We start from the raw sequence: 27,164 nt of genomic DNA on the forward strand, positions 1-27,164 counted from the left end.
ATTACAATTCTGTATTTAACTTTGCAAATAAGTATCTGAAAACATTCATAGAAAAGCCATCTCAGGTTTGAGGATGATCTTAAGTAGAAAATTGGTTCCACATCAGTAAATTACAGTAAATTACATTCCATATCTGCTCAAGAGAAGAAGGAAGAGACAACAATGTAATTGTGTAGAAGAAATCTTCCACACAAATTAGTATGCTTAAGTTAATGTATTCATCCTAGGTTAGTGTCCTAGGAGCATTTTATCTGGATTATCCTGCTTTAATAATATTGGTTACTATTCCAAATTCAAGCAGGCATATTTACTCTGATACTGCAGTACTGAGGGAAAAATGTACTCAGCCAACCATTTCACTACACAGCAAGTACCAAAAAATGTCTTTCAAATATACATACATCGTCTCTCAAAGCCTCCATTAATATCAAATTTCAAAAATATTTGAAAACATTTGCTCTGTAAAGTATTTATTATAAAATTACAATTGTATTGTTCACAACATTAAAAAAATTACAAAAGACTACAATTTCTGTCAAATTCTATTACAGGAATATGGATTAAAATCCAGTTGTATATCAATAATAAACATGTTACTTGAAGCATAACAATTTTATAAACTGGCCTACGTATACATGCTCCAAATCTTTCCTTACAAATGAAATCATGATTATTTATTATAATCAAAAGAAGTGAAATTGCCCTCTGTAAATTCAGTGTAAGATACAAACTAGATAGGTTGTTTATACTACCATTATATACATCACAAAAATCATCCCAACATAAGCACATGGCTTCTGCTGCAACCTTAATACACAAACACATATATATGAAGAATATTCCAGACTATAGTACAGGGGGAAAATCCTTCTAACAGAATCCCATAAATAATTAATTAAAATTCAAAAGACATAATTCATCAATTTCAAAAAACATAACTCAAACAAACTTAATTTCTGGTAATTAAGAAATATCGAGTTTGCGATACAGTTGAAGTAAAATGTATTTTAATAAACCAACACTGCAGCTTAATCCAGATTCTAAAGATTGTCTTTACAAGGATTGAAAAATAAGGCAAATTTGTCTTGAAATCAAGTCATCTTAACAGCCATCTGGTAAATGGATATAGTACAAAGGTATTAGATAAGGATATTCTCATTTGGGATACATTAACTTTGCGTGCAGTTATATGTGTATATTTGGGTCTGGTAATCACCATCGTTTTTTTTCTTCAAGGAAGCATGCATCATACAATTAACCTAATTAACTCTTCCTTCACAAATACAATATGCCTAGCAGGAACCCTGCATAAAGTATTATGTGTGTAAAGCCCTGGTTGCCATGTACGATAATGAGCACAATGCCCATGCACAGCATTAATATGACTGAAGAATTCATTCTACATTAATTGATCGACTAAGCAAGAGCAGAGCAGTTCAGCCTTCTTCAGCTACCCTGGGACAGCAGCTCTCGGCAGTCTAGCTACAACTCTTCCAGAGGAGATTTAATTGAAAAAGTCTTATTTACTGCATTGTTGTATCTTAAGTAAATAGTATCAAAGGCACTGATAAGCTGTTTTTGCCTTAACTCACTAAGTAAATCATTCAAGTTCTAATAGCAAGTCTGTAATGGAAACCAATGGCACATAATACATTTTCCTCCTTAGTGATTTTCTTCAACAACCTAGCACACGGGTGTCAAACTTACCATGTCACATGACGTCGCAATGTATTACGACTTTTTGCATTGCCGGCAACTACGGTATATGAAACTGGCTCACAGGCCAGCAGTTTGACACCCCTGATCTAGCAGTTTTCATTGAGAAACATGCTGTGGCATGAGAAATATCAAGTTAAAAAACAGAAGTGTTTAAATGCACAGCACAGAATCCATGGATTTAAGGGTTGGCTATAGGCTAAACACAAAACGCATGCAATGGTCTCTTTATTTCAACACAGAGGCTCAAAGATTGCAAATATTTTTTATACAAGAACGAAAGAAAAATTAATATCTCCTTCCCCAAGCTGTTTTTCCCCTCCACATAGGGGCTCCACCTGGGTACCCATAAATCTTCTGCTTCAAGGGGGAAAAATGCTTGAAGGTCACCCCAAGTAGCAAAATAACCTACAGCATGGATCTCAGCTGTGATTTGGGGCCTCTGGTAGGTTCATGAGTTTCTTAGAAGGGAGTCCCACTTTTTTAAAAAATATACATATGGAACTCTAACTCAAACCTTTGAGTATTACTAACACAAAATTGGAATCATCAATTGCACTAATTCATTTAACATATTGGGGGTGGGGGGGTCACAGTATCCCAGTTTGTAACCACTGGCATACATGGTAACTGTAACTCTACACATCATTCCTCTTATTCTAGCATCTGCCTTCAGACAGTAGTTTCCTTACACACACAATTAACACTATTGTACATACTATATCTGTTTGGAACGTATTTTAGTTGTGTGATGAAACATTGAGCAGGCAGCTTTATAATAAAACAAGGTTCCTTTGCTGCTTTTTGAACAGCATTAGTAACAACTCAGCTTTATACAATACTACAGCTGGCAGCGTTTATTAATTGCTAGAACACATGGAACCAATGTATAGGGACTTCAAATGTCAGCTTCTACATAATTGGTCCTAACATCCATTCTCCAGAACATGGTTCTGCAAAAACTTTACAGAAACCTTAAATCAGACATGGCCACTTCTTCACAATTTCAAAAAATTGTTCTACATTCATTAGTTCAAAAAGTGGGCATTAAAATATTTCTGAACTGGGTGTGTTTCCTAAGGATAGATATGTTTCTTTTCCCCATCAAGAACTTCATAAACAATAAATTTGGACTGGAAAAGCAAACAATTGAATTTGGGATGTTTCACCCAACTGCTACAAAAATATCTTTTTTATATTCTAGAACGTGTTCATTTTTTATAATAGGGTGGACAACTCATGGCCAACTTCCATTATAGTTTTTGGAATTCAAAATACCCTAAAACAAACTACATGTGCCCATCTTTTGTTTAAAAGAATTCTTATTCCACCAAAATGGAAAAGAAATTGACAAAATCCTGTCCTGCTTTTACAGTGTAAGTCATCTCCCTCATGTCTCTTAGTTGCAAATCAAATCAATAGCTCTCAACAGTAAAGAACTTAACCATTCTCTGCTGTAAACTACCAGGGCAATTTTCAAGCAGCTTACAAAGTATCCTAACTGAGCCTATGCCAGCAAAGATATGACAGTAGGAATAGATGAAGCATAGCAGCTTAAACAAAGGACTATTAAGGATAAAGTGAAATCAATCACATCAATACAATGTGTGTGCTGCCATATGTAGGTAAATCTGCTTAGGGGATAGAACTGATCCATCAGAAGTAAAACATTGAGCTATTGCCTTGGATCGAGTTTGGAAGAACAGCTACGGTATATGTCACGTGACGTGTCGCGACGTATCGGGACTTTTTTTTGCATTGCCGGCAATGGGGTGGGCACGGCTTCGGTATGATGAAACCGGCCCACGGGCTGGCAGTTTGACACCCCTGGTATATGTGGAAACATAGATGCAGTGTAGTTCAACAGTTATGCCAATTTCCAAGCTCACAAGAGTGTAAGGATTGGAAAGATAATCCTGCAGATTATTTTGTCCAATCTCAGCCTGATGCAAAAATCCATCAAGCAGCAGCTATGCAACCTAGAGGCAGATGTAACTATTTTCATGAGCTGCAGTCGCTATGCCTGCATTCCGGTGTGCTGAAACTTTCCCCAAATCAAATCTGAAACACTGCATACATCTGTAACCAACAACTGCTGCCCCCCTATTATGCAAAGCAGCCTTAAGAACAGGGATTTAATTATTTGTGCTGATGGGAAGTATTTGACCAGCATCTACAGCTAAATGAGGTAGTAAAGAATTCCATGTCCTTTTTTCCCTGCCGAGTAGACGTACGATGAGCTGAAAGGAGAGGTTATGCAATATTTGCAAGGTTCCTAAAGCCCTTAGAAAGTGGGCTAACATAGAAAAGCTTTTTCATGATTCAGATGGACTGAAATTTTATTGAATTGTCTTATCTCCACGTTGGCAAGAATATACCATTCTAAAGTTAATCCCAGAAGCCATGGTTTTCATAACAAAACCATTCACAATCACAAGGATAAAACTGAACCAGTCTGGTAAAATCTTTTTTTTCCAGTTATAAATATAAAATGGCTAAGTGGGCTAAATTTGTAGATCAATCCCCTGAATTGGTTTAATGTGGCTGCTTTGTTAATGGCCAGCTATCAAAAATTCCAAGAAAATGCATGCTATATTTTAATGATCCTGCAAGACATGGGGATGACGTTACCCTTTTCAGTGTAGAACTAATGTGCTGAGCTGGTAGTATGCAAAGGGAAGAATAGAATGATCTTGGCTGCAAGCTTGGAATGATTCAGATGGCACAACTTGCTCTCAGCAATAAGCTACTATATTCCCAAAGGAAAGACTTGTCTCATGAGCCCACCAAATGGATAACTGAGGAATGAGTTAAGTGCTGTTCTTCTTCCAACCTTCACACAAATATATGCTTGTTTGCTGTATAGATTTGGCTACGAACCCTTTAATACAAGCCACTGCTTGATGCTAAATACAAACCATTAAGACAAACTCTTTAACATGTTGCAGTATGTATCTGGGAGGAAATAATGGGATGGACAAACTTTTTTTACATCTTTCTACAGCATGATCAACAACAATGCCAAAGGTCCCCCCCCCCGTAGTAGAATGAAGTAAAAACTGGCAGTGAGATGCAAAGTAAGTTACTGCGATGGAGTAAGGGATATACTTCTTAATCTAAGTTAATGTACATAAATTTAGTACTAAATGTATAGGAAGGATGAGCAATACCAGCAGCATTTTTAGAAATAATAAAGCCTATCCCCTTACCAAGACGGTTTCAAATTAAAAATATAAATGACAATTTGCATTTTCTTCAAGACTATCAAAGCAATTATTTAATAAAAAATATTCAAAGATTTCACAATAATTTTCCATATAAAATGTCAATTTTCCAAATGAGTTAGCTTTGAAACACATTAAACTTTCATGCAATAGCATCAACTTTAGGCCCCAAGTTAATGGAGTCTTAAAATGTGTTGAATTTTAAATGAATAGGTTTTAAGAAAAGTATCTTCAATTTCTCTAAATGCTTATTTTTCTGAAAAAATCCATTTCCTTAACAGATTGGAATTGGATGAATTTGGACAGCAATTTTAAAGCCATACCAAAAGTTTTTTTTGTTAGTGCTGGTCACAAATTATTTAAAGCTACTAGTGTAGTAGTTAGGAATACAAAGGGAAGGAAGGAGGAAGTTGTATCACTAAAAAGTAATTTACTTTTTCTATTTTCCACTGTTTTTTTTTAATGTGGCAATCTTTATCTTGTTTTCTTAACTTTGTATATTTTCTTTGTATTTTCTCTGTACTTCAACAATAAAATACAGATTATAAAAACAAATTAGCTATAATGTATGCATTTCAATAAAATAGGGTTTTGGTGGAGAGAAGCATTCAAGAATAGCAAGAGAACATCCATGTTTGAGGTATTAAGATTACGTTGCATGTTTAGAACACTCACTCATTCTTGTGCAACAATGCAGTATTTTAAGGCCCAACTACATAAAAAAAAATCAGTTGTGCAGATTATGCAAATGGTTACAGCTATTATCATGGTAACACTGTCTCTTTGTTTAGGCTTGTTAGATATGAATTATGATCTTCTCTAAGATCAGGATCAGCAGTCTTTAGGAAGCTGATGGCAGTTTAGGTAAATGTTTAAAAACATTCCAGATAATATTGTTATGATGCAATGTCAGACATGCAAATTTTGAAATAATTCTAATCCTAATTCAAGCATCACACTTACTTATCTATGACCTTAATGATCAAGCATGAGATGATAAGTTTTTAGCCAACAGATTATACACACACTAAAAAAAAAACACAGGTTTCACTGTAACAAGACATGCTGGAAATGCAATTTCACAGGGTGATGTTACTACTGTTGATTTCTTTAGTAATATTTGAGCCGTTGATCAAGTATTTATTTTGAGTTTCTCAAAATACTACTCTGAATATTTATAACTTGGATTGAGTGTTCATATTTGGGTAGGTTCCTGTTTGCACACATATTTGGGCACAACTCTAAATAGAAGTTGGGAGTTATTCAGATTTCTTGTGTTCTTCAGTAACAGAAAGTACTTTTCTTCTCTGATGTAACATGTGAAAATACAGCTGAGGGAAGCCTGAAAAACAACAGAATTGGGTAATTAAGTCAGGAGGTTTATCTGTGTGCATCTTGATTAGTTTCATATACTCAAAAAGACTCTCACAAAAAGATATTAGCATCTCAAAACATGCATCTTTGGCCTCTTTTAATATGAAAGATATTAAAACTACTCAGGAAATACTAATTGGCTAAGCAGTTTTTCTTTTATTTCAATATTCAATTTACTTTATTTTTTTTCTCTCTCCATGGCACACTGTACGCTTAAAGTACAGGCAATAACTAGTTAGTCCCAGTATACCCTGCAGAAGTTCTTTAATTAATAAAACATGTCAAAAACAAAAATAAAATGATAGCTACTAGCTTAAATATTCAGAAATTAAATGGTCCTTTCCTTTACTTCCTTTTCTTTCTGTTATTCGTTTTTCATTTGGCACTGCAAATCTGACTTTCTTTCGACAAATCAGTATCTCACCGAAGAACAGTTATCTCGTTCTTGATGCAACAATTGCAGAAATTTTTTTGTTTAAATAGTTACTGGTTCTTCCTATGAAAAAGCACTGCTTTGGTAAGATTTATGCTCCAATTACAGCACAATGCAATAAAAATGGTGGCTGTCTAATATTGTATCTTCCTCTTTTGTGCCTTCGAGCCAGTGCTGACTCCTGGGGAATGCCTGAATAAGTCCCTGAAGTTTCCTTAAAAAGATTTTCAGAAGTGGTATCTTCTAGTAATAGCAAAATGAAATTTGCGACTTTCGTTGTTAAATCAGTGCACTGATTATTACTTTCTCATTCCAGGAAAACAGATGACAATGGGCTCATCCACCTGACCCTGATTCTGAGTTGGACTGCTTACTGTTTACTAAGGGCATATCTTCATAGCGCAGGTTCCACTTTGTTGCCAAACTCGATCCCATCCGCCAAGGCATTTCACTTGGTGGGATCCAAGAAAAGAGCTTTTTTATTTTGCCATGGCTCCTGCCCTTTTGAACATCTTGCCACAGGAGGTAAGATCTGCCCCTTTTACTCTTCAGAAAAGTCCTTAAAAGCTGGCTCTGTTGATTGGCATGGGATCCTGAAGAAAGCTGCTGCTGGTTGGAGGCAAGGTTGATACACACCTCTCCCCAGCAAACCCCTGGTTTTTAGCTTGTTTTAATTTTTGTAATTTTAATTCGCTTTTATATTTATAACTGTTTGTTATGTCGTTTATCCTGATGTAAGCCGCTTAGAGTCACCTGAACGACTAGATGGGTGGCAAATAAATTTGAAAACAAACAAAAACAAGGTATCTGCAAGAACCGAAGGTTTTCTTAAATGATAGATGGTGTCATGACATCACAAGCTGTACAAACTGGTGTGGCAAGTCATAACGCAGGCAGAAAGGGGATATGTGGTTTGTACTGCAATGCCTGTTTTTTTTTTTCATTTTGCTCCCATCCATGTTTGCGGTTCATGAGAAGAGAGAGTTTTGGAGACTAACTAGGCTTCAAGTCATCCACCGCAGAAATGCTCCTTCCCATCCAAGCTTCCTTGGCAATTTCCCCGTGGCTGCCAGAAAGGCTGGCCTCTCTTGGGCAGTTTGTCTTTCTTTCTTGGGCACACTGGTCTCTCTTAAAAGCTGTTTTTTGCACAAGGTGCTTTTCTTGATAACTGCTGCACAGCCCAATGCTACGTTCCACTCTGCTAATCCCTACCTTCCACAAAGCCTGTCCCCTTCCTTTTCCACAAAGGAAAGCCACCCTCATGCTCCCTTGATGGTGGCTTTCCTTTGCCACCCTCAGGGGAGCGTGTGCATGGACGGGGAGATGGGGGGGGTCTCCAACTAAAACTATAGGGAGAACAGACTTGCAAAGCTCTTGTTTCTGGTGAAGAAGAGAAAAGCAAAGCACATTATCCTAAACAATTCAATAGTTATAGTTGTGTAACATTATAAGTTGACATAATGTTTATTTAACTTGATATTTATTCTATCACGCCAGGATGGGCATGAGGGAGGGAGGGAGGGGAGAGATTCTTGATATCATCCAGAAATGGGTAATAAGAAACTCCGGCTGGACAGCACTGCCTTTAATAGCAGCAACAGGAGCTGTTGTTTACTCACCCTTGAGACATGAGGTAAAAATTATGCTGTGAGGGGGCATCAGTTTTGAAAATAACATGCTTTCCTGGCTTTTCAATGACCGAAGGGAAAAACATTAAAATGGGGCTTTGAGGAAGAGGCCAATGCGAAATCTGCGTATCCCAGCTAATATGGAAAGTTGCCAGAACAAAATGGAGGAAAGAGAAGTTTAGTGAAGAGTTTTGTATATTTAACAGATGTGTGGATTTTCCATTTGGACTGACAGTTCTGAGCTTTAGCCTATGATCATCATTAACTACTACTGCAGAAACCCCCTTCATAGATAGGGGGACTGTACATTTATGTTCACTGTGGTCATCGTAAACATATACATACAGGTTGGTGTAATGGTTAAGGGGCAGAACTAGGTTGTGGCTTACTAGTTGACTTTCAGCCAGAGAACCTTACTAGATGACTAGGGTGTATTTTCCACACAGGATTCTGATATGGGACAAGGTAGGAGGAAGGAGCACAGAATATGTCACTTTCAACTCCTGGAAGACAGGTCTGAAAATAATCCTGCCTGGTTTTTTTTTGCGAGATTATTCTAGCATACCAACATAGGAGGCAAGAAAATATGAACTGAGTTTGCACTTACTTGGAATGTAAGTTAGCATAACCAGGATCAGAAATGTGTAGTAGTCAAATGAAAAATTATATTTATTAGGTAAACTAATAGAAAATAAACCAGATCTCTTGATAAAGGGCAGAGCAGCATACATTGTGAGCATTTCTCCAGTAACTCCCATTGGGTACAGTATGATGAATAAAGTATACCTACAAAACCAAAACAAATATTCACATAGGGATAAAAATCAGAGAGGCAATTCTGGACATACTTATTGAAATTTCAATGGCTTAAAATACCCACATTCCACATCCAAATTAATATAAAATTTCTTACGATTAGTTATATCTTGTTTGAGGATAAAACATTCAAAGTTAAATTTAATAAACTACAAATTTCTCATTTCTAGGAATATATAAACCAACACACATTTTACTTGGATAAAGTTTCATTAAAAACACTGGGAACCTCTAGACACAAAAAAACAGAAGTGCTTCATAACATAAGTATAAACTGTTGCTTCAGTAGGATTCTGCAAAGGATTTCCTGGACATTTCCTTAATCAAAAAATAGCAAGACAGTTGAAAGAAGGGACAAACAAAGAAAAGGGGGAGAGAGAGAGAAGTATGAAGACAAATTAAAGAGCCATTTTGAAGGTTAAAAATAAATGAAAGGAAAAGGACTCCAGTATATAGAAAAGAGAGAAACTGATGATCCTTATTTATTCTGCAAATAAATAAGGGATACTTTTAAACAGAAACAGCTTTTATTTTATTTTATTTTATTTTAATCCTATTTATATCCCGCCCTTCTCCGAAGACTCAGGGCGGCTTACAATCTAAGCACAAATCAATGTGCTTAGCAATAGCCTTCATTCTATGTATATGCCTGCTTATTAGGGCTTTCACACACACACCCCAAGCGGCATTATTACAAAGTCAGCTTAATTGCCCCCAACAATCTGGGTCCTCATTTTACCTACCTCGGAAGGATGGAAGGCTGAGTCAACCTTGAGCCTGGTGGGACTCGAACCTGCACTAATTGCAGGCAGCTGGTGTTACTTAAGGAGGCATTAGCCCACTGCAGGCATATACATAGAATGAAGGCTACTGCTAAGCTTGTAAGCCGCTCTGAGTCTTCGGAGAAGGGCGGGATATAAATGGAATTAAAATAAAAATAAAAAAATAAAAGATACTCTGCTTCTGAGCTTGAAACATTACAAAACATTTAGCATATTCAAACATTTCACATCTGAAACAATATTTCCATCCAAATGATTTTCGTGCCCCTATTACACGCTTTCCTTACATAAAATGCCCGGTGTCTGTTGGTTTCTCTTCTGCTTAATTGAGCTGTTTCTTAAGCTGATAATTATCAAGTGTTTAATCACCTTACCTGGCCCACTTAATAAAATAAGGAAGGTGGTTTAGCAAACTAAAGGTGTAGAAAGAGTAACGGACGATCTCTGTGATAGTCCAGGCAACCACAAAAAGAAGGATGCTATCTTCACTTTGCACCTATAAAAGATAAATGCAGCTGTTGAAAGGGGAAAATAAATTATATATATGATGTAAACTATCAAGCCGTGCTTATATTCTTTCACCCCAAGGTGAACCATACCAAACAAATCAGGCAACATGAGGCTTCGAGAAACCATCCTTCCAATGATTTCAAGCTTTGCACATATAATCACACCAATTCATTCTTCTTTATTTTTTAAAAGCCACCTCAGTTCACCCTCCAGAACAGACTACAGGAAAGTGGTAGTTTTAAACTGATTTTTGCCTCCCCCATCAAGAAACGCTGAAATGAAGTCTTTTAGAAAATTAAAAATGTTGCACAAGTGAATCTTCATTTTTAAAATATCAAGTTCTGATTTGTATTATTGCTCCAAAATGAAATAATTAAAAGAGAGCAAATGCAGCAGAAAGAAAAGAGTCTGTGTAATGCATTGTTGTAAAGAATTCTGGGTGACTTCAGATTAACACAGCTCCTGGCTCTACCAGTCAAAAGATTCTGTCTTTGCTTAACAGATTTTCCTATAAGAAGAAATGAAAGAAATTAGGTGAATAAAAGGAGGGTTCAAGTGGAAAACATTCTTAAGAATCCCTATAAAACTTTCTGTTAGAAGCAATTGCCTAATAAAACTTCATCTGGAAGCTATTTCCATCGCATTATAGAAAAGGATAAAGATTAGAAGAAAATTACACCTTTGGATCAGAGGTCAGTAAAATTTGTTGTCTTTTGGGAATTACTGCACACTTGGTTGCAATGGCTGAGGTGTACAAAACAAAAGAAAGAACTGGCTGTTTCGTAACTTGGTAATTTTAACTAATCATCATCTGTGACTTTATATACAGTATATTGTATCTGTGTCTGGCTAATAACCTATCCAAAATGTAAAGAATTGGATTCTGTCCCTCAATATGTAAGAAAAGGTAGAACTGCTGCCCTTTCTCTCAAAGTTTCTTTGAAGACTGCCACTGCATACCAAAATATACTGCATACGGGTATTCCTCAACTTACAACTGTTCGTTTAGTGACTGTTTGGCACTGAAAAAGGGACTTAAAATTGGTACTCACAGTTCTGGCCACTGCAGCATCCCCATGGTTGTGTGATCAAAACTCAGGCGCTTGGCAACTGGCATGGATATACAATAGTTGCAGCATCTCACAATCATGTGATTGCCATCTGCAACTTTTTGACAACCAAAATTAATGAGGGAAGCCAATTCATTTCGCAAACACATGGTTCACTAAGCTGTAGTGATTCGCTCAACAACCATGGCAAAACTAAGAACACCGGGGGCAGAACCTCAGATGGGAAGGAAGTTCAGAAGTAATATTAGAAAGTATCCAGCGGAGGTAGTTGGTCAGTCATCAGTGACTGAGTTTAAACGTGCTTGTGATAAACACAGGCCCATTATCTGGCAAAAATTAAAATAAATTAAAATGTTAAAAATAATAATTAATTAAAAAGAAAGCAAAAAAAATTCAAAGGGTAGACTTGATAAGACTGCTAGGTCTTTTTTCTGCTGCCAGTTTTCTATATTTCTAAAAAAAAAGGTTGTAAAATCAGGAATGATTCACTTAACTGCCTTGCTTAGCAATTGAAATTCTGGTCCTATTGTGGTCGTAAGTCAAGGATACCTGTACTGTACTGAAACTCTCAGTACAGGAAGGGAGGGCTCTAATCTTAACCCTCATCCCTATTCTTCATTGTGGTGTCCGTGACATACATATGGGGAATCAACCAGCTAATCTATCAGAAAGAAGGGGACAGCTAAAATAATAGCTGGGGGGAAAAAGTGAGCCTTGCCAATCCCATTTCGTTGAAATTGAAGGCTCAACTGATACCGTCAAATTAATTAGGAAGGCTGAAACTAGGAGATTAACAGATCTTGGGATAAAAAAGTGCTCCACAAAAAAAGTTGCTAAGACGAACCAAAACCCATGTTAAAGCGACGTCTCTTGAACTGTTTGAATGTTCGATATTTCTACATAAATATGACCTAAAACGTGAATACTGAAAATTCAACAAGGTTCATAAACTTTTAAGCACTGTGAATACTGAAAATTCAACAAGGTTCATAAACTTTTAAGCACCGCTGTAAGTGGCCTTGAAGTTTCATAGTCACTGAACTAGATCAAAGAAAGGATTAAGAGCTGCCATCACTCTTCTTTAAAAACATTGAAATGAAAATGAAGTACCTGGCTTTGTGCTAACATAGGAAATGAACAAGTGTGGATTCTTTTAAAAAGGATATGATACTGTCGGAGCAAAATGCAACAGACTTCCTAGTGTCAAGGGCATGAAGAAACGACTCAAGGAGAGCTGTAGAGTATTATAAAATCCATGGGGGAAAAAAGATAAGTTATTCATGTAGACGAAATCCTGACACTGCTTTATGCAAAAAGGAAACAACTGGTCATTTGGTCCATATGAAAAAAAAATATCAAAATTTGTACGAAGAGAAGGAACAAGGTTCACTGATGTTATATGTCACTCCAACAGGGAGAGAAGACAAAGTACAGTCAAGCGTACAAGTTTGTTATGTCTCAATAAAGTATCATTCTAGTCTTCTTGATGTGTCTTGTTTCCTGATCTGAGCTAGCTCATAGGGCTGACATCGATCTTGTAGACCTGATTGTGTTCTACTTCAGGAGCCTGCCTGCATATCTTCTGATACGATCTTGTTTCCCTGGGATTTAGGGAACTTTTTAGCCCTCTTAGTTTATGTAATTGTTGTCTATTTCTCTCAAGGTTCCCTCACTGGCTCTCTAACAGAAACATACTTATTCTAGGAGCTTGGTCAGACAACTAACTCTCCCTCTGAAATGGACTCAGTACGGAAGACATCTGGGGAGCAGAATTTACAGCCGGTTGTCTCACCAAATTATTTGGATAGTACAAAATAAGAGGAATGGAGGAAAGAATTGAGGGAGGAACCATATCACCTGGTACCAATAAAATTGGGTTGATGAGTGTTTTAAGGCAAAAATTGGCTGATGCAGACAAGACTCCACTATATGGACTTTTCCAGGACAGATAAGACGAGATAGATGGGACAGTTCTCTCTATAAAAAAATAGTTCAAATTACAACACCCAAGTAACCATGCGATAATGTCTGAATAAAGAACAATGCTTTAAGATTGATTTCTGTGCTAGAGAAGAACAGTCAATGATTCTACCATTGTGATGGTCAAAAGAGTACTCTGGCTAAAGTAATCAATATTTTGTATCAATGACATGGCTGTTAACAATACAAAAAGAAACTTCAGTTTAAGGAGACACCTGCATTTTCAGAAGCAATATTAAATTAACAAATTACAGGTTCTAATTTCTTGTAGTACTAAATACATCAATTGTAGTATCATTGTGTTACCTTTGCATCGTGCAGGGAGAAGAGACTGATATCCTCATGTTACTAGTAATTACTGAATAAGCTTTTATTTGCACTTAAACTTTCCCTCTGTGCTATTTTTTTTAAAGTCATACAAGACTTCAGGCAGTACATTTCGTATCATATCAGGCTCTCATTATACTCAAAAGTATTTTGTTAAAGGAGTACATCTTATATCACCTACTGCCACCTACTGGGAATATGATGAACACTGTTTTACATTCCACTTTTCCAATGACAAAAGTAATGAACTAAAACAATGGCTATTCAAGATCGGCTAATGACTGGAAAACCATTTTCAGCATCATTCAAAACTAATAGAATAGTAGAGCTATTATAAATAATTAATGCTGTTACACTAACAAATAATTCATAGCTTAAAATGAAACACAGCTATCCCTACATCTACAACCAATAGCTGGTTTTATATCTCTCCGATGCCAGATATGCAAATATTCTTTCTTTCAAAAATAGTCCTAAGTAGGAAATTCATTCTTTACTGTTGCAGAATAAATCAAAATGTAAATGTATTTATTTGTTTTACTTATTTCTATTCTACCTTGATCAAAACAACATTTGGTGGCTCACACAAACCAGTTAAAACATCCATAGCGCAACTTCTAAGGAAGAACAATAAAACTGTACCAAATATAAGAATGAAAATAATAAAAATATCAGGTTCCAATGGCATGATAAAATCAGGGGAAGGATCTCTGAAACAATTCTATCTTTTGTAGCTTCCAAAATGTCAACTGGGAGGGGTTAACCTGATCTCTACTGGAAAGCTGTTCCACAGCATTGGTGCTGTCACAGAAAGGCCGAGCCCTCCCATTCTCAAAAATGTGTGATAAATAACAATCACTCTCTTTTTATCTGATCAGTCGGGCCAGTACTGCTGGGAGTGGGTGATCATATAGATATTGGATACCAAGTAATAAAGGGCTTTATAAGTTAAAACTAGCATCTTAAATTTGTACCTGGAAAACTATTGGCAAAACTTATTTGTTGAGGATATTGGAAGATCGGAAGTATATAGCCGGCTGTGTTTTAGACCAACTTTGGAACAACTTAAAGTAGTCTTTAAGGCCCAAGAGTGCATTATAATCCTCCAATCCACCTGGATGGTGATAAGTTCTACAGGTAGGGTCACAAATAGCATACTAGTTGGAGTATCAAAAACTGCTGCTGGGTCCAGTAAACCAGGAGGGATACATTACCACCATCCAAGTCCTGACAGAGGTCTTCTAAGAAAGGGCTTTTGGACCTTTTTACTGATTGTACCACTTTCAGAATATGGCAATATTCAAGTACCACCAGCCACCTAGCAAGGTGTCAAAAACTTGATGACCAAAAAACAAAAAAAACAACCCGTGATAAAGTGATAAAGTACAGGTAGTCCTCACCCCCTTTAATATCCTCTCTTCTCACCCCCTTTAATATCCTCTCTTCCCTCACAGCCTTTAATATCATCTCTTCCCTCACCCTTTTTAATATCATCTCTTCCCTCCAAGATAAAATGTAAGAGAATGAAAGAACAAGCTTTGCATAAGGAGAGGTTTTAACAAGTTGGTCCAAAAGTTCTTTCCTGGAACTATGTGGACTGCCTATATACATCTCTTAAAGCTGAGCTAATGGATATTTTGCCTTTATAAAACTATGCATGTTACATTTTACTCTGGAAAATGACAGATGTCAAATCTCCTGCTAAGAGGAAAAATTGGCTTTAAAAAATGGGGAAGAGACTTGCAGTGTATTCAAACAGAGCTCACGTCTGCCCCAGTGTTGTGGAAAAAGTATCCCACAACAGGTCCTTCTGACAGAATGACCCTACTTATTCATGTGTAATTGTGGAAGGGGTTGGACACAAAGTGCTTTGGTTCAAGAAGTTGCAAGGCAAGGATCAACAGGAAAAGAGACAGATTAGCAACATGTTTCTATCAACCCATAAAGCTAGCTCAGCATTGTTTTCCCTGGCTGGGAGAGATCCAGCTTCTTCTTCTGGTCTTCAGACCTTTTACTGATGTGGCTGCCAGGATTAGCACCAGGCTACAGCTGATCTGCACTTCTGGGTGGCTCCACAGAAGCGTGGAGCAGCTGTAGCCCGGCGCTGATCCATCTTGGGGCTTCGCTTAGCTGTGTGAAGCCCCGAGATCGCTAAGTGAAGCCCCAGGATCAGCACCAGGCTACAGATGATCTGCGCTTCTGGGCGACTCTGCAGAAGCGCGGATCAGCTGTAGCTGCGCTCCTGGGCTCCCGCCCGAAAACATGTGCTTGCTCACTCACCCTTCCTCTGAAAACAGGCCGCTCGCTCTCCTCACTGCTTCAGTAAGGAAAGCCTCTTCTCTTCTCGGTCTGCCCCTTTTATACCTTCTCTTCTCTTTGCACTCCTCCTGCTTTTCTCTTCCAGGTGCACCAGAAGCTCCAATTACTATGTCGCCACGTGGCAGATCCTGGGGATTCTGCCAAGCTCTGAAGCTCCAGCTGATCTCCTCCAGATCTGTGCAGCTCCGCTTTAACTGGTTCCCTCCCCCACTACAATTAACTAGGGCTCGCGTACCACCAGCCAAGTGCTAAAGTACCACTGGTGGTACGTGTACCACGGTTTGAAAAGCCCTGTTCTAAGAGAGTGGCAAATGATGCCTCCATACCAAACCTGGAAGCAGTACCCTGAATGAAAAAGTTCAGGTGACCTCCTTCATCAAGAGAGCCGCAAACTTATCCAGCTACCATCAGCTCAATAACTCCCCCCCACCAAATTTCATCAATAGCCCATATTAATTAGAGACAATAATCTTACCATGGCACACTATGAAGTTTTGATCAATAATATCTGAAAGGGAAATTCACTTGCTTTTTGAGTCTTTCAGCAATACCAAGTGATATTTTTTTTGGCTAAGCAGGTTAGTTGTAAAGGTGTAAATTAAGCTAGACCAGGAGTGTCAAACTCGCAATGTCACATGACGTGTTGCGATGTATCGTGACTCTTTTGCCATTGCTGGCAATAGGGTGGGCACGGTTTTGCTATGATGCATCCTGCCTGCGGGCCAGCATTTTGACACCCCTGAGCTAGGCTAAATCAGTGAAATCTCTACTCTGTTTTTAAAAATCATAAGATCCGCTGGGTTCATTCTGCCCCATGAATCATAAATTGCCCATCAAACTAATACGCAGAAAGCTAATGAGATATGAGTGTTCTGAATAAAAGCTTTGCAGTACTGGACACTAAGGTTTTTTCCCACCAACTAAAGATTATGAGAATAATGTAAAAGATATTAAAGTTAAGCAATGCCTGATACTTCAAGAAAACAAAATATAACCAAGCCTGATTAACTACTGGTGTGCAATACCCTTGAATGCTGGCACATTGTCTTCAATCTGGCGTGACAAGCTTTTGGCTTTAATTACTTGCCATACTTATTTAAAGGGAAATCACACAAGGCATCCCTATCTTTGAATCACTTTTATCTTCCCTAATGAAAAGAAAGCAAGATTTAAAGATTGACAGGTTTTTCTTGAATTTCAAGTGTTAAAAGAGTGGGGGGGGGAGAGAGAGGACAAGTTAACAATGTTATTATCTTAGTAATAAGAACAAGCACATTCTTCAAGCATCATTGGACTCATGCAATTAATATTAGGAGCTAAACATCAGAAAGCATCCAAGAAAACATTTGAAGAACAATCTGCTATCATATATTTGATACCAAAACAAATAATCCCTTCATTAGACTGGCAAATAAATTAAGATAGCTTTGTCTTGTTTGAGAGAAAATTATCTTCAAGAGAAATCTGAACAAAATTATTAAGTGTCTCTCACTAAAAGACTTGAAAAACACAGGGAAAATTTATGCGAGAGATGAAACACATGCATCTTACAACATCCTCAACAGATGAACTTGTTCAAAGAACTCAGGTATGTAGACAGCCTTTCAAAAAAAAATGTAGAATATTTTCATAACAATGCAAGTAACCATTTTTTCCAAAGAAAACAATACATATGTCTGTTTCAACCCTGGGCTGCTTAGGTAATCAGTCAATAAAATTAAATTCCACTCCAGCTATAATTTTAATTTTGGATGTTTGTATTCTACAATCGAGTTCTTTCTATGCCATCATTAAGATATTGAAATTATATCGAATCATATGTTTACATTATATTAGTACTACAATAGTGTATTCCAATGAAATCTACATTAAAGTTGCTTAAGGGTTTTGAAAAACAGACCCTCTCTCAATTCTTCCAGCAGATTTGCTAGCCATGATACCTGGTAATTATAAACTAAGTTACTTAAAAAGATATTTTTCCTTTATATAGGTATTTTTACTGGGAGCTGCTCAGAGTCACTTAGAAAGATATCTGGCCATACAAATTGAATAAATAATAACTATGGTTTATGAAAAATTGGATGCAGTAAATGAAACCAATGAAGTAAAAAAGGTAAGTGTTCATGTGAATGTTGATTGTCCTTTCCAAACAATGAGTTGGATAATGATCCCTAGTTCTTTTCAAGCTTACTGAATCTCACTTGAGATATATTAAATGGCAACAAAATAATGTCCACCAAAAACTAAATTACATGTCCAAGGTGTTGAAATATGACATTTAAACCAACAGTATTGAAAAGTTTATTTGTTTACTGCATGTATACATTTGATATAAGCAAAAGAGATTATGTCCACAGAGAACAGAAATGGCAGCTTCATGATAAAGGATGAATAAAATAGTTCACTCTCAACTCACCTCTTTTACACTGTGGGCTATGCCCCATGTCAGAAACACTCTTGACATGATTTGGAAAGCAGTCAAGACAACAGAAGAAGGAACAATCCCTGTAAAGACAATTTAGATTTAATACATTTCTGAGCTCCTAAACCAGGGGTGTCAAACTTGCAATGTCACATGACATGTCGTGACATATCGTGACTTTTTTTCCATTGCTGGAAATGGGGTGGGCAGTTTTGCCATGATGCAGGCCAGCAGTTTGACTGTCCTAAACTATCCAGCTACCTCTTAATAGTAATCTGATTTGGAAAGAGACAGTTTTATGAAATTAATTTTAATGTTTTAATATTAAAATATTGTTAAATATTCTTTTATTATTGCTTTCAAAATTTCTTTAATGGGTGAATTTTGGATCAGAGATGAAGACACAAGGTTTGCTATAGCTTGACCTCAAAATATGCCAAGCTATGATTTTCAAGTAATAAATCTGATAAACATATGACTAGTTTTCCTTCTGATTATCAGATGCCAGAGCTAAAACAACAGAAGATAATTATGTTCCACATAAGATACTTATATGAGATTACTAGATGCTGGTGCCAAGCACAGAAGGAAACAATCATCCAGTAAGACAATTACAACAATAGTATTTTCAAATGACATTTTTTGTTGAACAGTAAACTCTTATTTATGAAACAGCACTTATCTCAGATAGTAAAGGGACAATGTCATATCTGAATAAATGACTAGCAAATATTCAGCTGCCTGTGACATACGAAGGAAAAATATATTCTCCCCCAGTAATTTTATTTTCATGATTGTTTAGGGACTATAATTAAAATCCAAACATTCCCACTGAAATGTCTGAATAGCATTAGCTATTAATAACTCTGGAAGAGGAATATATGAAAGATTTTTCATGTGTAAAATTCATTTATTTCTATAATGTAGTTTAACACTAGTAAACTGATATAAGTTCTCAGCTGTAAACATTTGTGCATACATAAAGCACTATTTCTAATTCAATTGTATTTCTCTCAATCAACATACAGGGAGTGCAGAATTATTAGGCAAGTTGTATTTTTGAGGATTAATTTTATTATTGAACAACAACCATGTTCTCAATGAACCCAAAAAACTCATTAATATCAAAGCTGAATATTTTTGGAAGTAGTTTTTAGTTTGTTTTTAGTTATAGCTATTTTAGGGGGATATCTGTGTGTGCAGGTGACTATTACTGTGCATAATTATTAGGCAACTTAACAAAAAACAAATATATACCCATTTCAATTATTTATTTTTACCAGTGAAACCAATATAACATCTCAACATTCACAAATATACATTTCTGACATTCAAAAACATAACAAAAACAAATCAGTGACCAATATAGCTACCTTTCTTTGCAAGGACACTCAAAAGCCTGCCACCCATGGATTCTGTCAGTGTTTTGATCTGTTCACCATCAACATTGCGTGCAGCAGCAACCACAGCCTCCCAGACACTGTTCAGAGAGGTGTACTGTTTTCCCTCCTTGTAAATCTCACATTTGATGATGGACCACAGGTTCTCAATGGGGTTCAGATCAGGTGAACAAGGAGGCCATGTCATTAGATTTCCTTCTTTTATACCCTTTCTTGCCAGCCACGCTGTGGAGTACTTGGACGCGTGTGATGGAGCATTGTCCTGCATGAAAATCATGTTTTTCTTGAAGGATGCAGACTTCTTCCTGTACCACTGCTTGAAGAAGGTGTCTTCCAGAAACTGGCAGTAGGACTGGGAGTTGAGCTTGACTCCATCCTCAACCCGAAAAGGCCCCACAAGCTCATCTTTGATGATTCCAGCCCAAACCAGTACTCCACCTCCACCTTGCTGGCGTCTGAGTCGGACTGGAGCTCTCTGCCCTTTACCAATCCAGCCACGGGCCCATCCATCTGGCCCATCAAGACTCACTCTCATTTCATCAGTCCATAAAACCTTAGAAAAATCAGTCTTGAGATATTTCTTGGCCCAGTCTTGACGTTTCAGCTTGTGTGTCTTGTTCAGTGGTGGTCGTCTTTCAGCCTTTCTTACCTTGGCCATGTCTCTGAGTATTGCACACCTTGTGCTTTTGGGCACTCCAGTGATGTTGCAGCTCTGAAATATGGCCAAACTGGTGGCAAGTGGCATCTTGGCAGCTGCACGCTTGACTTTTCTCAGTTCATGGGCAGTTATTTTGCGCCTTGGTTTCTCCACACGCTTCTTGCGACCCTGTTGACTATTTTGAATGAAACGCTTGATTGTTCGATGATCACGCTTCAGAAGCTTTGCAATTTTAAGAGTGCTGCATCCCTCTGCAAGATATCTCACTATTTTTGACTTTTCTGAGCCTGTCAAGTCCTTCTTTTGACCCATTTTGCCAAAGGAAAGGAAGTTGCCTAATAATTATGCACACCTGATACAGGGTGTTGATGTCATTAGACCACACCCCTTCTCATTACAGAGATGCACATCACCTAATATGCTTAATTGGTAGTAGGCTTTCGAGCCTATACAGCTTGGAGTAAGACAACATGCATAAAGAGGATGATGTGGTCAAAATACTCATTTGCCTAATAATTCTGCACTCCCTGTAATCAAATTTTGCTTTAGATTTTGTCATTGAGTTATTAGATGCATACATGTAGAAAGTTTGTCTTTGTATAACAAGAACCATGCTAGGTGTTGGTGTTCCTGCACATCTGGTAACATGGGCTACAGGAGGTGCTATATAAATCTAACACATACATATACAAGATAGTGAGTGATCCAGTCTCCTCTGCCACACCCATTTTTTTTTTGCCCACCTGTATGGTATGATTGCCTTACTAGAAACTGGGAAAGTGTTGACCCTGCTAAGGAACCCATCTTCAGTACAGGATGGGGAAAATGCATCAATGGCAACAATCCCTTTGCTGGAGATTCCAGCAGTACTGGAGTCAGCAAGGCCACTTGTTCTGACAGACTCTGCAAATTCACAGGACCCCTCAACTGTTTCCCCTGATAGTAACAGACTCAGATATTTCAGCCCCTTGGCCTGAGGCAGAGGTCCTTCATGAAGATCCTGCCCAAAACTGCACAAATTTGACATTGGTTAAAAGGCATGGGGGGAGGGGGGGATCCAAGAAGAGAGCAGACTACTATCCAATGAGTGTCAGCTGTGGACTAGACAGAGGTTCAGCATGGCTTATTAATGGCCATCCTTCTCTTTGGACAATACAGGGGACAAGTTAGTTAAAACTCAGCTCTTGCCTGTGACTATCCTGACCTTAACTCTTCTTTCTCCTTTGGATTCCCCATCTGACTGGTCTCCATCCCTGTTTGCCTGTTTGTCCCAGGACAATTATCTCTTCTCAGAGGTTCTGCAAAAAGACTTTTTCCACCTAGCTGCAACGCCTATTTCTAACCTGGCAATTGAAATAGCATGCTCATTTGCTTTGTAGCAGCCAGGTCAAACAAAACAAAAGGGTGTGTGTGTTTCACTTTGACTTTCCTGTAATGAGACCAGAAGAACAGAAAACTGGATCAAATTTTCAACTTGTACGTAAATTGCTTCAAAATGTTGCATTTTATTTTGGCAAACTTTAATGTTGCTCCATAAGAAGTATAAAGCAGAAGTAGGCCAATTTTTTTATTATTAAATAATTAACAACATAACAAAGGCTGTATCTCTATACAAGTTGAAACAACTTCTGTTAGTCTGAACATGTAATTCTTACTCTTGAGAAAACAGTTTTGCATATTCAAATGCATGTTTAAAACAGAAATAAGGAAAACCAAATGCTGAGAAACTGGATGTATGTCATGCTATATACAGTTGCTATTCCTTAATGACTGAGCAGAGAATACGAACAGAATTCCCTCCTTGCCTTCCAAAATAGAGTTATTGAATATTTAATTTAAAAACTTACCTACTGCACAGTGCACGATCTAAAAAAAGAGTCAGAAATAATTAAGACTGGACTTCTCACCTTTGTATAATACGATTTTCTTTACTACAACAGCATCATGGATTATGACTAAGAACATTGTTCTTAAGTAGTAAGTATCTCCACCAGTCATTGTTATCACAACATGTATCTCTTATCTGTTCAATAATTTTGTGCAATTTTCATCTCACCAGTCACTAAATTCCTCACCTACAATTCTGCTACACTGAGAAGTCACCTTTCAGAAAACTATCCGTTATTAGAGGAACATTGACTTTTATCTCTTTTAAGTCACTGGGACACTCAAACATTCATTCTTCCTTGGGTAAGTTCATGAGACAATGATCATCGTCAGTTCAGAACTTCTTCCATGAAATAAAGCAATCCCTCTTCTCTAAGAATTAGTGGAAAGAGAAGGGAGTGACAGGATGGAAGATTTAGCAGTTATATGAGCTACTGTTGGGACATCATAACCACCCTTAAAAAGAATTTAATTTTCTCTGATGAACTCCCTATAAATGGAATATTTCTTCTTTATACTGTGATAAAAAAGCATGAAGAGTCTCTAATTTGACATTTTTACCAAATATGTCAAATACCTAAACTTTAATTTCAAAGGAAAACACATTCACTTGAAAGTAGTAATTTTATCATTTGTCAGTCTTTGTTCCACCTGATATTATTTTGCTTCCTATTATGCTTACGTTATCTATAAAGTGTGTATATCAGAATAAACCTTGTAAAAACGTATGATGCATTTAAAAGGGATAGTAATTAATTCAGCATTACGATATAGGAATAAGTCAAAATGCTTAGGGTAGTGATGGCAAACCTTGAGCTTGGAGTGACAAAAAGAAATCAGAAAATGCCTACCTTGACTCTGCTGGCATGTGACACATGCAGCCTAGATAAAAAAAAGGTCTCTCTGGACCTCCTCTTCATACACTCCTTTCCTCTGGATTCTCATCTCTGGACGCTCTGGAAGCTGCGTGATTTTTGGACGCCTCAGAGTGATGTGAGTTTCAGAGGGTTTGCAGGCTTCTCCAGACCCTTTGAAAGTCATGTGGGAGGGCTCTGCTTTTGCGAAACTGTATGAAAATGAGGATGTGCAATTTTTGGATGTCTTGGGCTGCACAAGAGCAAGGCCTTCTCGCACAACTTCCAGAGGGTTCCTCAAGCCTGGAATGTCACCAAACACGGTATGCCATGCCATCTGTGACGTACATATTATAGATTTGCCATCACCGGCCTAAGATAAGAAGACTTTCCCTGTGATACACCTACCTCAAGCAAAGCTCCAGTCTGGAAGAATTTCAAAGGCTTTTCTATTGAATGATAGAGATTATGATAGCTACCCGTTGCAAGGTATGCTCTGACTAAACCAACTGCTATGACAAGCCACCTAGAAGAAAAAGAGACAGGAAAACATGGTGATGTTTTTCTCAAAATGCCAATATTCTCCATAATGCATGCAACAGATACCATGAAATATTTTAGGAGTAATATAATATACCCTTCTTAAAATAAGTGATTCAGCATTATATTCCACTGAGACAGAAATATACTTTTATCAGTCTGGTTGCTGAAAAAAACTGCAAATTATAGTCTAACAGTTACAACTGCAAAGTGGGATTCTTTTAAATATTTTAAATAGAAGTAAATAGCGCCTCTATTAATTGAAGATGAGGAATAAAACTGAATCTAAAGCCATTAGGTTTTGATCAACTGATAATGATTCGCTCACTTCTCCAACATAGAACTCTCATATGAAGCTTAACTATGTCATGCAATGCTGTATGAAGAGCAGAGTACAATATTAAATGTCTCCAAGGAAACAAAGTATGGGTGCACACCATCAAATAAATTGTGTACTACTACTACTTCTTTACTAGCTACTCTTTACTAGAATCCATTAGATCCAATGAGACTTACCAAGTAATTATATACACTTCAAAGGCTTATTTTCTTGAAAGAAAGTTGGTGTTATGCATTTTTTGGCACCGGTGTTATACATGACAGCCTTTTTGTACAAAAATAATAATAATAATAACAACCCGGTAGGACCTGGAAACAAGTGTCTGCAGACATAGCATTAATGGGAACCAGACTGGGACTTATCTTCATTTAAAATTACTATTTAGCAATCTCATAAGAAACCAACTTAGTCACACTATGCATAGGGGAAAATCAGGAGGCACAATGTTGTGATGGCTTTATAGTTTTGCATCTCAGAACTTGAATTAAAACTATAAGGCTTTAAAGATATAAGGCTCCTGCCTGCCTTGAGCTGGGGCTTGACCAGAAGACCTCCGAAGTCCCTTTCAGCTTTACGATGCTATGTTTCTAAAAGCAGAATGTATTCAACTGGTATTAGAGATAACATTGCTAAAGAAAGCTATTCTACCAAAATTAAACTGTCACAAATTTGTTATTGAAACACATCTTTATCTTTAAGAAACATCCACTAATCCCTGGGAAAGTAGAGAGTTCCAGAAGTTGAGAGTAGTTTTGGGATGATTGAAAATGATCTGCAACTTAATACAGACAAGACAGAAACCACTGATGGGGAAATACATTTTAGCTAGAGCTGTTCATCCAGTTCTGAATGGAGTTGCACGCTCTCTGAAAGTTCTAGAATCTAGATCATCTGAGGTCTTCTAAGAATTACAGGATTGTGAAAGCTGTGATAACGACTAAAGTTGTGCAATTAGGCTCACTGCTTGCAGACATTTCCCATTTAATACCTTCTGGCTTACAATTATAATCTGCCACAAAGCTTCATATCCTATCATCTTTTATCGTAACTTTTATTTAAATAGACTAAATGGAAAACTGGCATGTTGCAAAGTATTGGCTCACCTTTACTACAATTCCTATTACCTTTACTACAATTCCTGTATTGGTATTTTTACAAAATATTTTTTGTTAAAATAGGAGTAACTCTAGTTTCAAATTTTGTTTGGAAATTTGTCCACCTACGCAGAAAATAAGGTAAAGATATTCAGATAATCGATGCAAGGAAAAACTCTTACAAGAAGTATTGCTCATAATCAAGTTTTCTCACTATCACTCTGATTATCCCCAAACTCCCACTTACTATTACCAAATTTGCTGCCCATCTTGCAGTTAAAAGTGACTCTGAGCGGCTTAGCGACTTAATTTTATCTTGTGTATTAAATGTATGGATTAGTAGTGCATCAGCATTGAGAAACAGCACTTATTTCTCACCACATGCAAATATATACAGAGTAAATGATACTTTAGTTGACAGGCAATTCGATAATGACAGTGATCACTGAGCAACCTCTTGGCTGTTCTTTCTTTAGATAGCAATAAGATGACAGAAGAAAGTGATATGATCCAAAAAAAATGGTTGCAAATGATGCTGATTATACCGAAATACAACTTGCTGACATTTAGAATGGACAGTGCCTTCAAAAATCAACCAATACACACCTTATATATTCTGAGTAAGTTCTTATCACATGTATGTTCAATCCTGGCACCTTAATGCTGTATGTACTGACTACTGTAACACAAAAATTTATTTTGCACCTCAAACATATCAGATTCCAATTATTGCTTTATTATTAGAGTCTAATTATTATTTGTACAGTGCAATTCCATAGGCAAATAGAAAGAAAAACATGGCACATAGGTATCTTATATTATTAAGAAAGTGGTGATGAAATAGCCCCAATCAATTTAAGGAGTTAAAGAAAAAGTTATTCCCCAGATAATCCAAAACATTGTCAGAATTTCTTTGGAAAAATGCCAAATGCTCAAGGTTAATCAGCACCATACTATATTTTAGACTTCAAATGTGAGCACTACTTACAATTATCTTCAGCTTTGTTACTGTAAAATCTTTCTAATCCCTCTACTTTTCCCCCACCAACCAAAGGTGTGTTTTACCTGGGATGTCTCCATCCCTAAGAGCTGAATCTAATATTTCTAATTAGAATTGCTTAAGGTTTGCCACAGGTACAAGCTAAATAAATGACCAGAACGCCTCCCGGCGCTAAATTGACATTTCCAAGCCTTGAACAAATTACCACCTTAAAAGCATTACGATACATGACAACGCTCTTTGGAGAAGCAAACGCTCGCATTATTATACAAAGACCCCTGACTTAGAAGTAAAAAAAATAGTTCTTATTAAATCAGCCAGTCGGGCTCCTCGGTATTGATCCCCGGTCGTCGGAAAGGAGGCGAGGCGCGCGCTTCTCTGCGTCTCCAACCTTTGCCCGGGGAAAGGCAAAGGCAAAGGCAAAGGCAACACGTTCAAAGGAGCAAAGGCCATTTACACGTAGCAAAGAGAAGCCAGGGGAGGCAGAGGGGCGCCGGGTTTCCCCGAGAAGAGCCCTATTCCGGCCCAACACACGCCCTCCTTCCGCGCACCGAAGCCGAGCCCACCCTCCCGCCAAAAGCGCGCCGGCGCTCGCTCACCCGGCTGTCATGACCACGTTGTAAATGACTAGATAGGCCGTCGCTAAGGCGCCTGGGCCTCTCCGCCGCCGGCCGCCTGCCTGCTGGGGCTGCGGGCTCCTGCTCCCGCTCCCGGAGCCACTCTCTAGCCGCCGGCCGCTCCCGCTGCAGCTCCCGGAGGTCGCCATGGCGCCGCTTCAACTGCTTCCCTG

General features: G+C 37.6%; 1 protein-coding gene across 2 annotated transcripts; it reads right to left on the minus strand.

The window, feature by feature from the left end:
- HACD2 (3-hydroxyacyl-CoA dehydratase 2) lies at window positions 1-27,164 on the minus strand. Of its 2 annotated transcripts, XM_083349895.1 has the most exons (8): window positions 26,974-27,139; window positions 25,981-26,053; window positions 23,809-23,926; window positions 22,507-22,525; window positions 18,596-18,684; window positions 10,348-10,469; window positions 8,983-9,161; window positions 1-6,282 (listed from the first exon to the last, which is right to left on the minus strand). In XM_083349895.1, the coding sequence occupies exons 5-8, from the start codon at window positions 18,641-18,643 to the stop codon at window positions 6,200-6,202; spliced, it is 432 nt and encodes a 143-aa protein (XP_083206021.1). In that variant the 5' UTR covers window positions 18,644-18,684; window positions 22,507-22,525; window positions 23,809-23,926; window positions 25,981-26,053; window positions 26,974-27,139; the 3' UTR covers window positions 1-6,199. The 2 variants fall into 2 exon arrangements, with proteins under 2 accessions (XP_083206021.1, XP_083206020.1); XM_083349894.1 differs by lacking the exon at window positions 25,981-26,053 and having other exon boundaries at window positions 26,974-27,164.

The sequence above is a fragment of the Vipera ursinii genome (genome assembly GCF_947247035.1).
Source record: "Vipera ursinii genome assembly, chromosome: 1".
NCBI classification, from domain to species: domain Eukaryota; kingdom Metazoa; phylum Chordata; class Lepidosauria; order Squamata; family Viperidae; genus Vipera; species Vipera ursinii.